The 11849-nt window shown below is 47.6% G+C and overlaps 5 protein-coding genes across 5 annotated transcripts; 4 read left to right on the top strand and 1 right to left on the bottom strand.

The window, feature by feature from the left end:
- Nucleotides 1–2705: 2705 nt before the first annotated feature.
- Nucleotides 2706–4649, top strand: COCMIDRAFT_9613 (uncharacterized protein; the record flags this gene model as incomplete). The annotated part of the gene is made up of 1 exon (XM_007694762.1): nt 2706–4649. The coding sequence occupies one exon, from the start codon at nt 2706–2708 to the stop codon at nt 4647–4649; it is 1944 nt and encodes a 647-aa protein (XP_007692952.1).
- Nucleotides 4650–5072: 423 nt separating this feature from the next.
- Nucleotides 5073–5567, top strand: COCMIDRAFT_9612 (uncharacterized protein; the record flags this gene model as incomplete). The annotated part of the gene is made up of 1 exon (XM_007694761.1): nt 5073–5567. One exon carries the CDS (start codon nt 5073–5075, stop codon nt 5565–5567), a length of 495 nt encoding a protein of 164 aa, XP_007692951.1.
- A 31-nt stretch (nt 5568–5598) lies between these two features.
- Nucleotides 5599–7179, top strand: COCMIDRAFT_9611 (uncharacterized protein; the record flags this gene model as incomplete). Its single annotated transcript, XM_007694760.1, has 1 exon — nt 5599–7179. One exon carries the CDS (start codon nt 5599–5601, stop codon nt 7177–7179), a length of 1581 nt encoding a protein of 526 aa, XP_007692950.1.
- A 523-nt stretch (nt 7180–7702) lies between these two features.
- On the bottom strand, nt 7703–9475 carry COCMIDRAFT_108560 (Glucooligosaccharide oxidase; the record flags this gene model as incomplete). Its single annotated transcript, XM_007694759.1, has 4 exons — nt 7703–7972; nt 8024–8748; nt 8865–9026; nt 9085–9475. 4 exons carry the CDS (start codon nt 9473–9475, stop codon nt 7703–7705), a joined length of 1548 nt encoding a protein of 515 aa, XP_007692949.1.
- Nucleotides 9476–10557: 1082 nt separating this feature from the next.
- COCMIDRAFT_108565 (uncharacterized protein) lies at nt 10558–11568 on the top strand (the record flags this gene model as incomplete). Its single annotated transcript, XM_007694758.1, has 1 exon — nt 10558–11568. The coding sequence occupies one exon, from the start codon at nt 10558–10560 to the stop codon at nt 11566–11568; it is 1011 nt and encodes a 336-aa protein (XP_007692948.1).
- Nucleotides 11569–11849: the final 281 nt, after the last annotated feature.

Here is an 11849-nt window from a genome sequence, read left to right as displayed (position 1 = left end):
GAGTTATAGCGCGTTGAAGTTATGACGCTGAGACGCGCGTTTGGTGTTCGGCGTGCACGAGATGAATCCGTGCATGAGGTGCACGGACACGGTACCATGCTTTTGGGGGCTCAAGCTGATAAAAAGCTTCTTCAGGCGTGCGACGGCCCATTTCTTCTACGTAGCTTCTTCGGCCGGTCACACGCTCAATTTATCTTTCCCTTGCTTTTTCTGTATTTTCATTGCAATCTAAAATCCTTATCGTCTGAACTGTCTCCACTAAATCATAAAAGTGCTCAGGTTCCCATGCTACACTCCTCGCATGATCTGCCTCCAAACTTCGGAGACTGCGTCCATGATGGTATAGCAATTCAGGTCGTACCTTTTGCATATCCTCGTCATCCAAGCTATGCATTTTCACATTTCTCAGCGCATCGATTGAATCTATGAATCGCTCAAGAACTTCCATGTCAATGCTTGAGTTCCAAAGGGCGCTGGCAGCCCCATAGTCTTTTTAGAAGCCAAATTTAAGTATCTTCAGCTGTGCAAAACGTCCTGTCAAGGCTTGAGAGGGATGTTTCGGGGTGCTGCGGCTGGAATTTAGGTATGTAGTTGACCCCAATCCATGCAACGTGACCATATCTGGCAGTGCTGTACAGTTGGAAAGTAATTCTGGAGCATTGGGTCTAAGATTGACTCTTTGAGCGCTGGAAATAAATCACCGTCTCGAAACAAAAGATTGACAGGGCTTTCTTGGTAGTCGTCGCTCGGTGCCATGGAAGCGACATTCATTCGCAAACATAATATCTTCAGGTTGTGGGCCTGAAGTAAGCGCCGTTTCAACTTGCACACTTCTGAACAGAAAACAGCTTGTGGTTGGCTTGTAAGAGCAGTAAAGTCTAGGTGGTGCAGTTGTGCGGATGATAGAAGAAACTTGTTCATCACATAAGGTTCACGATCATTGTTGACGTATTTAAGTCGCAGGTTGGATCGATCTGTCAAGAGTGATTGCAACGAAGGTGGGGGAGGATGTAGGGCCTCCCATTTGTGATGTTTTAGCCTCTATAACCCTAATACGGTTCTGTAGAACTTATATCATCTTTTTTAACTTCGCGAAATGATCCCAGCAGTCGACTAGTGGTCCTACAAGCTCTTGAAAAATCGCAGAACTCTGCTGGGGAGGTTTGACTCGAACATATTGTACTTTATCGCTTGCCGACTCATTCGCCATTCTCGTTCCTTGCAGAAATGCTCTCTCACCATCTCGCGCCCCCGTCAGTGTGATCTCCTGAAAAAGGAACTCTTCGGAAAGACATCTGGTCGCGCGACACACTCTTCAAAGATGGTGAAAAGCTGCATAATCATCGTGAAAGAGTTGCGCAAAGATTTTGGAAAAAAATACTCTGCGGTAGGGCGATAAAGCGAGTAGGCATGATCAGTGATGCGCGCGTGTCTCGCGTGGGTGAAGAGAAATGTTATTATGGCTGAAAGCAGCCTGTCTCTGTATGTGACGGGAGACTATATATATGTACAAGTGTAGCCAGGACGAATGTTACCCCGGCTTTACATGACCCGCAAATTATATTTTCGAATAAAACAACTGTGTCGCCTCCAGCCAAGGTTTGCTGTCACAACCAAGTCAAACCATCGTTGTGGTATCGAGATGAGAACATATTGGCAATCGCGTCAGCAGGTATCAGCGAAGAGATGCGTGTGACCTCCTTCGTCGCTTCGGAGAGTATAGTGTTTGCTGCCCTTAGTTATGGAAAGCGTTTGCGCTTCGATATCTCCAAAAAGCCCCACATGAGTATCAATACCGTAGCAGCATACAAAGGGTTGTTTGCTGCCAACCTTCGCATCTACGTACAGCTACGCGTACAAATCGACAACCAGATCGAGCTGCACATACGTAACACTCTTTCACTGTCTCGGCTCACACATCCTTCTACTTACTGCAACATTAGGTGTTGCGGAGCTATCAAAAACTATGTCAAACATAATTATTGCAATACTGATCGGCCTTTGCACAGTAAGTCAATGGCAGGAAGCGAGTTCTCACATGTGTGCAGTGACCTTGCCCGAGACGTCCACATCAGATAGCTTCTCGAAGGAATCAAGGGTAATTGATTGGATCCAATTGATGCAATACTATTCAATACCAAAGTCCTAGCAAGTATGCTAATCTTGTATCACATGCAGTGAAACGTAATCGCTTTGATATTTTACCGAGGCTGAATGCATGACCGATGCCATTACCACTCAATATTTAACAAGCAAGGACAAGCGGTGCGAATCCAGACCCATGCTGTTCAGTCGTGGCGAATTGGTTTTGTGGCTGCATGAAAGGGCGGAGGCGCAGCGAATGGGCGATGCCTGAACACAAGGAACAAGTCATAGCCGCAGCTAGCGTAGTTTCTGCTCATCCTTATCTCTGCCGCGCCGTCCTGCCTCCCAGCCTTCAGCTGAGAACAATGCCACGCTCTTTACTAGGGTTTCTGAAGAGGAGATAAGAAAAAAGCTTACGGTAAGAACCTGCAGAAACATCGGGTTGCTCGGTAAACACACGTTCCTTAAATTCCACCAATGATAAATCAAAGCAAGATATCCAAACTGCAATACTAGTGGGTTCAAAGTCTACTACAAGTCTTTACTTAAAAAAATGTATCCTCTAACAGCTTACTCTCTTCCAGAGCGACGCAGCCAACACAACATTCAACGAAAATACGATGAATTTGAAGTATCCCAAGTTGGAGGATGCCGATCGTCAATTCCGTGTGCTGGCTCTACAGTCTTCTAGAGACTTCGGTGCCAACATCAAATGCCATGTCCATAATCGATCGGAACATCCCAACACAGCATACGAAGCCTTGTCTTACAGATGGGGAGATCCAAATGACACTACCCTAATTTGCGTCCGCTTGACTGAATATAAGGACGAACCACAATCCGATGAGACTCCATATCTATCATGGCCAGTTACGCGCAACCTGGAACAAGCGCTGCGAGCTTTGCGACTACCTGACAGGAGGCGTCTTCTTTGGGTAGATGCACTTTGTATAGATCAAAATGACGACGTTGAGAGAAGTCAGCAGGTCCGGATAATGGGTCAGATCTATCAAAACTGTGCCCGAGATCTGTTATGGCTTGGACCAGAGAATTCTCAGATCAGCCGAGCAATGAGACTGATCGTGAAAATCCAAGGCCATGGTGCAAGCGGCCATGATAAGACATGTAGGTCGATGGTTGAAACGGAAAGCACGACATTCTCGGCCTTCTCAGACCAAGACTGGGATGATCTGAAGAGTCTTCTCCTACATCCTGTCGTATGGGGCAGAGTCTGGATCATTCAAGAATTGATCTTATCGCCCGAATTTACCCTCGTGTGTGGCAAGGATACAGTGGACTGGAATTGTATTGACAGCGTACTTGAGAACAACTGCGAAGTCCTGAGAAAGATCGACTTGCAAGGCCCTGAGCTAGGAACGCTTCTAGAAGTTATTGGCAAAGTGAGCACCATTCGTATGTACCGGATGCCACCGGAAATAACGACCCCTTTGTTTTCCAAGTCTTTGCTCACCACTTTCTTCTTTTTTCTCGACTGGGAAGCGACTGATAGGCGAGACAAAGTGTATGCAGTACTAAGTCTCACTACCGACGGAAAAGACTTGGGTGTTGACTACAAAAGGACGATGGATCAGTTATCGATTGACTTCGCTAGAACATGCCTTGCACAGGGCAACATCGGGCTTTTATCTCACAACACAAGCTATTGTGTCACTAAAAGTCAATACCTCGAACCACAACCTATCAGCCATGAGTATGGCATCGCTCAGGAAGTGCTTTTGATTCCTCGCAGAAGGGACTGGCCAACATGGATTCCTGATTTGTCAGATGACATCATCAAGGGTGCTAAGATCTCTGGTCTTTCTGTTGCAGGAGTGTCGAAGTATAACGCATGTGGTACTATGAAAAGTATGGAAGCCTTGCAAGTCAGTCAGTGCAAAATTACTCCGTCACTTGGACTACTGATTGCTGGGATCTTCGTTGATTCAGTTGCATTCGTCAGCCCGATAACTCTCGTATCTGAGAACGAGACTCCAAGAAACCGGTGGACTCGTGATGTCCTCACTTGGGCACCACCTGAAACGAAACAGCAGAATGCAATCTTACAACTGTATCCATGGTCTGACTCACAACATGAAAGTGTTGTTTCGGCGTATTGGCGAACCATCGTAACAGATCGTCGTGCGGATAAACGACTGAATGCAGAGGATCTAAGACAAAGCAACTGGTATGCAGACGTCTCGGAGGGTGCTGATATACCTCAAGAAAACATGTTGCTGATAGGCTGGCGCTTTGGCAAAACTGCAGCTGGGATGTACTGTATGCTTCCACCTCAATCGAAGGTTGGGGATACCCTTTGCGTGCCGCTGGGAGGACAAGTGCCGCTACTGCTTCGAACGCGAAACGGAAATGACGAGCTTTGTGAGCTGATTGGGGAGGCATACGTGCATGGTATCATGGATGGAATGGGCATGCTTCGGGCTGTCGCAAAGATGAGTAGGATGTTGCAAGCTGACCCGAATCATGATCACGAATACATGGCTACAAGGCTACGAGACGAGACGAAGGGCACGCAGTTCTATATGAAGACTTTTCACATTGTATGAAACAAAATAGATTGTATCTTGTATCGCTGGAATTTGGGTTTTCGCTACACTTTGCTGATGATCGTGTTGGGCTGACTTATCAGAGGCAGTCTTGGCCCCCAAATCGCATCCCAAAATAGCCGGTGAGGGTTGGTGCAGTACAGCCATCTTCACCGGAACACATATAAGTTCAGCAAAGCAGTTGTAATCAGGACACAAATCGTCAACATGTCCATCTCGTCTCAATCGTGCTGTGAGTGATGCAGGGACGACAGCTGCAGGGCACACAACGTTTCTCTGCCTGCCTACTCACCTCTTCAAGGCGACCAAATCCGGTTGTTGCGGATTTTACCTACGATTATTCCCGGCGGGAGCGGCCCCCACCACCAAGATGATAAGGGAAACGATTGCGAAGAGGGGGGCTCTAGAGGCACTACTGAAAGCATGTTCAAGGCAGGTTTCGTGCAGGATATTGAATCGGGCAAAATTCTGCGCGAAGAATTTTGCAGGGATGCATCTACCTGTACCGAATGCGACCTAATACAGTGCGAGCTTGTGACCGTTTCATTGGAAAAACACTTAGGCGCTTTCGACGCACTGTCTTATGTGTGGGGCTACACGGATGTCAAAGAGCGGATCAAGATGGACGGCAAGACAATCGAAGTGACGTTGAATCTAGAAGCAGCTTTGCGGAGAGTCAGAAATACGGAGGCAGCAGAGCTTGTATGGGTGGATGCTCTATGTATCAACCAGCGGGACGTCGAAGAGAAAAATATTCAGGTTATGCGCATGAAGGATGTGTATACAAAATGTGGAAGAGTGCTCGTCTGGTTGGGCGATGCATTAATGGACAGAGCTGAAGATGGCAAGAATGAAGTCGCCGTTGCAGTCAAGGCTATATCTTTCCTAAAAAAAAGCCCACAAAATTGCACGGGATAAGGACATGGTCGGCAAACCGGATTATTACAAGATGTTCATGAGTAGGATGACGGACACGTTGGCTTTTAAAGACCCCAGCACGGTTGGTCTTCCCGAGGTGGGTGCTCCAGAATGGGAGTGTTTGAGCAAGTTCCTAAGCAGGCCATGGTTCAGTCGCGTCTGGATCATCCAGGAAGCATCAGGTGTAGACTATACGCTACTAATGGTAGGAAAGGATGCAAGACTCGGCTGGGGCCAACTTTCACAAGCAGTAAATTGGTTCATAGCTCACGCTTACCCAGACAACATAGATGGCCTCGACACATTGCGTAATATCTCCATGATTGATACATGCCGCAGGTTGAAAGCAATGCCATTGATGCGCAGACTGGATCAGATATCTAGATTCAATTCTACTATCCCACACGACAAAGTCTATGCGGTATTGGGGTTATCTATTGAATCTCTAACGCCTGAGAGATACCCGCGATTACGAATCGACTACGCTCGAGACTGGCAGGCTGTATTCCGCGACGTTGCAAGACACTGCATCGAAATGCCCGGCTCCTGGGGACCCAAGTCGACACTACATATCTTAAGTTACGTACGCCATGAGCGTAATGACGATGGAGATTTTTCCTGGGACAAGACACAATCCTCCTGGGTGCCGAAGTGGGATAAAGTCCACAGCAACTGTGCTATCGTACAGCGCATGTACCACTTTGCTTTCCGAACAACATACGGTACCGAACCATATATCGTAGAATCACAAGATGACCGCATACTTTCCTTGAAAGGCATAGTCGTCGATAGGATTTCAAAGGTATACACCCATCTGATCGACATCCGTGATGATCATGATCCGATGTTTTCCTTGAACGTTTTCCGCGCTGTCGTAAAAACGTGGAAGGCTGTCCTTCGTGATCCTCCATGGCGGTTTCTTGGCAGCAATCAGTATCCGCTTCTGGGGGAAGCATTCGCGAGAGTTATTACGGAGGGTTCTATTTGCAGGCCGCCCGGAGCAGGGTCGGCCGGGCAGCATTTTGCTGCGTATTGGGAGGTGGGCCTTCGATACGCAAAAGAAAACGAGCCGGGCACACTTCCGAGGTTCAGCAATTTATTTGCTCCTCTGAACACAGCGGTTGAGAAGTGGCCTTTTGAGGAAGGTATTTCGAGCGAAGAAGCATTGGAAAAACAGTATTCAATGGCGCTGAGTTTCAATTTCGATGTCGAGATTGACAAAGCCATTTTTGTCACTGAAACAGGGTACATTGGCTGTGGACCGCCAATTACACGAGTTGGAGACAAAGTATGCGTACTGTATGGTGGAAAAACCCCTTTCGTTGTACAGAAAGTTACGAAAGGAGATGACTGCCCTGCGTGGCTGGACCTGGATCCGGGCCCTCCCGCTAGCTTAGTCAGAAAATTCAAAGGTCCTTTGAGGAGTTGGAGCCCGTTTCGAAAGAAGACGCCAAAACCGTGTAAACTAGTACCTACGGAAAGTCCTGCTCTTGCCCTAGCCGATTACCACCGTCTCGTTGGTGAGTGCTATGTTGAGAGGCTTCAAAAGGGAGAAGCACTAGACCTACGCGACAAGGGCGATCTTCAAGAGAGTGTGTTTAATCTGGTTTAATAATGATATCGTGACAACCCTACGTCTTCCCAAAATCTCTACTATTTCCTAAACGCTCTATGATAGATTTAATCAAAAGGTATATCCTACGATAGCAATGTGAAATCACAAGTCGTATGATCGCAAGAAGTGAGCTGGCCGTAGCATAACGCTATGAAACATTAACACCTACTGAATGTAAAATACTGTCCACTGCTATAATGCTAACACGGCTGAAAATAGAAATCTAGTCTTCAGGCTACGGCACCCTGGAATCTAGATATCAATAGATGTTACGGTAGACAGCTAGGAATATAGGAGTGAATGCTTCCGCTTTTTGAGTAATTAGCAGAGCGTGGGAGAATGAGGTTCAATTAATCTTTGAAGAACCTCTCAATTTCACTTTCATTATATAGGGCAACAAATAATTGTTATCATGAGTCCGCTTTTATAGAGTTCTTGGCATTCGTTCGGCAGGGAGTTATCTTCTCCTCTTGGTATAGTCAATCAAAGCAGATACGCCTAGCAATTATGAAGAGATTATTTACAGAACTGCGTTTCCAATAGCTTGTGGATTCCAGAAAACATGATTTGGGTCAACTTCACTCTTGATTTTTACAAGCTTGCGGTAGGTGGTACGCCCATAATAGAGATTCGCTGCCTCCACAGGTGTCAACGCTGGGTCAAGGTAATTCGGATAGGCGAGAAAATTGCCGTCAGGCTGAGCGGCAGTAAGCGCTGTGTTCAGTCCATTGACAAAAGTCGTGATTTCTGGGGAGAATGGTGGCAAGCGATTCGCACTGGAGCCGACATTCTTGAAACAGGTCAGTTGCAGTACGTCCTTCAGAAGGCATATTAGACTTACTTGGAAAACCCAGAGAGAATCGCGATGAGAGTATGCAGCGGAAGCGGCTGCAGGGATGTTGATCTGGCTGTCTTTGCCGCCATAAAGCGAGATAAACGTTTCCCAAGGAAATGTTGCAGTCAGCCCCTTGTCGGTGATGTATCGAAAGTAGCTAGTTAGGGCCTCCTTGCTTAATGGCTGAGCTTCTCTTGTCACAACAGACTTGGTGTAGAATGTTTGGTGATTGTTGTAACCGTCCAGTGGCTCAGTAAGTGGCTCACCCTCAGCAATATCTTCCAGCGCCGTCAGCCAAGCCTTCTCTTGGATGGTGGTATTGCTGGGGGTTGGCATTCCGTTCAACATTGCTGGAAACACGGTATCCGAAAAATAGGCCATATCCCCGAAGTACCACCCACGAACAGTGAATTCGCCGAAAACACTAGTGTAAATCTCAAGAGTGAGATTCCGGTTGATATATGGAGAGGTGGTGACGAAGGTTTGAAGCTTGAGAACTACATCAGCTGCCGCGTCCGCTGACATCAGGGCCGATGAGAAATTGGACGAGTAGCTGACAACTCGAGCTGGTGCCGGCTTCGTCTGAAGATAGAATGTTGTGATGATACCTATGCTGTCTGCAGCTCCTCGCAGAGCGTAGTACAGGTCGGGATGACTGACGGGCGTGACGTGCACAAAGCGGCCATCGGCTAAAACGACGTCCATGGCTACGATAGTGTCAAGTGCAAGACCTGTTGGGATCAATGGTCAGCAAAGCTATCACAAAGAACCAGAGTTTCTCTCTTGGCATGCTGCGTAGTCACTTGGCAAGAGCTGAAGGAGGGGTTATCAGGAGCGAATCACGTACCCCAACGACGAGACGAGTACCCAAACCCTCCGTGAGTATAGTGACCCCCAATTCCAACACCAGGGTAAGTTCCGTGAGGAAGAGCTTGCTGGCCCTGGTTGTATATTCCTAGTCCGAGATTACCAAGTCGAACACCCCCACCTACTGTCACAACGCCAGTCGCTTGAAGGTGTTAGCAACGCAGTAACGAAATTCACGGAAGTAAAAACATGGTACTAACATTTGTCCAGAGAGATGTTGTTGAAATTCCGTAAATCGACTACCAGACTGCCATTTTGTCCCCCGAGGGAGAAACTGCCGTATGAATGTCCTCCAGATCTCGCCTGTACTTTCACACCTGCTAACACAGCACACAAGACAGAGTCGGAGACCTGCTGGGGACTATTCGGTAGTGTGACAGCAGAAGGAGTGTACTGGAGACGAAGATTATATGGATCAATCAGTGAGGCCCAGTCGGAGGAGGAATTCAAGCTTGTTGCAACATGTTTGCTGGTAAGACAAGCTTGGAGATTTCGGACCGACTCTACTGCGTAGCTTTCTCGAGGGTTAGCGATTGCCAGTATGGGGGCGATAAGAACTGAGAGAGTAGTGATGATGATATGAGAAAGCATCTTCGGCAAGCGAAAATCGTTTCTTCAGTCGGTGCTGTGCGTGTGGGTGACCGAACTGAGGCTTCTATATATACACGCAGGCGGATGGAATGATCTTGTCATTACCCGCTACAAATACCAAGCGGTGACTTAGCTGTTCTTGCGAGAGGGGGTGATTCGGACGGCCAAGATATCCGAGTACGGATCCGACTGTTCCGGCTGAAGTACCATAACACATCACAACCATCACTATATAGAACATATCGATCTATTGATTTGTCTTATTAAAGAAGGGTTTATCTCCATCAATACTCATAATATGAAGACTATTCGTTGTCGTTAGTACATAACTAGGTAGGGACTAAGCCACTACGGGAGCTACATAGCTGGGTTCTGTATGCGAGGATATATCAGGACACATGATTATTGCGCTTAATGATCAGAAATAGCTTAATATCTATTGTGGCCCATGCTTCACCATACGATATGAGTTTTTGAACCTTTCTTTTCATCACATAATAACTCTGATTGTGTCTAATTTCTAGATGAGTACGCAAAGATAGGTGGCGCCATCCTTGCGCGTTGACGCGAACGCTTTCTTTGACCAGCTGGTTTACAGGTTTTCTGCTAGCCCTCAACAATTTGTGAGGCTGAGGTTGCCTTATCAGCATATTCGAGGCGTTAGCAAGTTCTGCCTTGAATTGACTTACGGGGACACTTTGTGGCCGGCCGTCTTTGCAAGCGGCTTACTGCGCTTAAGTAGTAGTAAATTACCCAATAGTCATCTTCGAGAGCTCGGCGCCTATGCCTGGGTACCCAACAAAACCTTGATCTGTTATGACTACTCCTATGCACTACGCACTGTAGTTCACTGCCACACAAACAAAAAAAGGGTAGAGCGGGAAAGACGAGACTGAATCGCGATACAGGCCGACATGAGGCTGGGTTCAATGGCTAATCAGCTCTTGCAAGGTCAGAAGTGGGGTTTACCTACGTAATAAGTATCATCCGGCCCCCTGGCCGCCTTGTCAGTCATTCCCCACCAACTTTTATGCAAGCTGAAACGCTCTCACGGCACAATTTATATGCCCTCACGAAACATAATGGATGCTACGATCCGGCTCGCACATGACGATTATACTGTGGCATGGATCGTCCCACTGGGGGTGGACTCAATCGCTGCGAGGCTGATGCTGGACACGAAACATGAGAAACTGCCACAGTCCTCCATTGATCACAATGTCTATGAACTAGGCAGCATCAATGGCCACAATATTGTGATCGCTAGCCTGCCCACTACAGGCAACACTTCTGCGGCTACGGTCGTTGCGCAACTGCGGAACACCTTCAAGCAGATTCGATTCGGGCTGCTGGTTGGCACTGCAGGCGTGCCGGCCCGAACGGACAACGGACCCATTCATCTTGGGGACGTGATAGTGAGCAAACCAGAGCGGGATCACTCTGGCGCAATCCAGTACGATCACGGTAAAATTCTGGAAGGTCATTTTCGTCGCACTGGATATCTTATTCCACCACCTACAGTCCTCCTCAACGCTGCGCAGGATCTGTCGACCGAGCAAGCCATCACAGAGGACGATCTGGTTGCACCCCACCTCCAAAGGATTGATACTAGGTTACTAACACTCCAGAGGTACAGATATCCAGGTCCGGACAGAGATAATCTGTACAGGTCCGACTACTCACATCGTGTGGAAGGACTTCCATGCCATGTCTGTCCATGCGATCCGTTACAAAGGATCGACCGCTATGCAAACGAAAACCAAGATGACGACTTTCAATACGATCGCAGCTCACGAATTGTGGTCCATCGCGGAACAGTTGCGGCAGGAGAGAAAGTGATCAAGGATGGTCGGCTGAGAGATGAGCTATACAAAGCGCACGACGCCCTTTGCTTTGATATGGAGGCTGCAGGGGTGATGAACGACTTTCCATGCCTCGTCATCCGTGGGATTTCGAATTATGCCGATTCCCATAAAAGTGATGACTGGCAAGGCTACGCATCTGCATCCGCTGCGGCATATGCAAGACAACTATTCTTCCATATGCCCGCCAACGAAGTGAAGCAATGTGCAGTGGGGCTTACAGGTATTTAACACTGAAAGATGTATGCCAATCCCTTCTCTAACTCTTTCGTGTTGCTGCAGGTATTGTCGATGGGCTGAAGAATGTCATGGGTACAATAGAACATGCGCGTGGAAGTCAAAGTGAGCATAATCAATGGCAACAACAGCATAGCCAGCAGCAAGATTCTCAGGACGGAAACAGTAAGCGGCCCCAATGTCATCAGGCGTCCAAAATCTGTGGCTATGGACACCAAGAAGGGGCGACGCAGTGGGTTTTGGGGATACCAGGAATAATTTACCGCGATACTAAG

This window comes from Bipolaris oryzae, assembly GCF_000523455.1.
Source record: "Bipolaris oryzae ATCC 44560 unplaced genomic scaffold scaffold_239, whole genome shotgun sequence".
NCBI classification, from domain to species: domain Eukaryota; kingdom Fungi; phylum Ascomycota; class Dothideomycetes; order Pleosporales; family Pleosporaceae; genus Bipolaris; species Bipolaris oryzae.
Note: the sequence above shows the minus strand (reverse complement) of the source record. Positions and strands in the feature narration are given on the sequence as shown.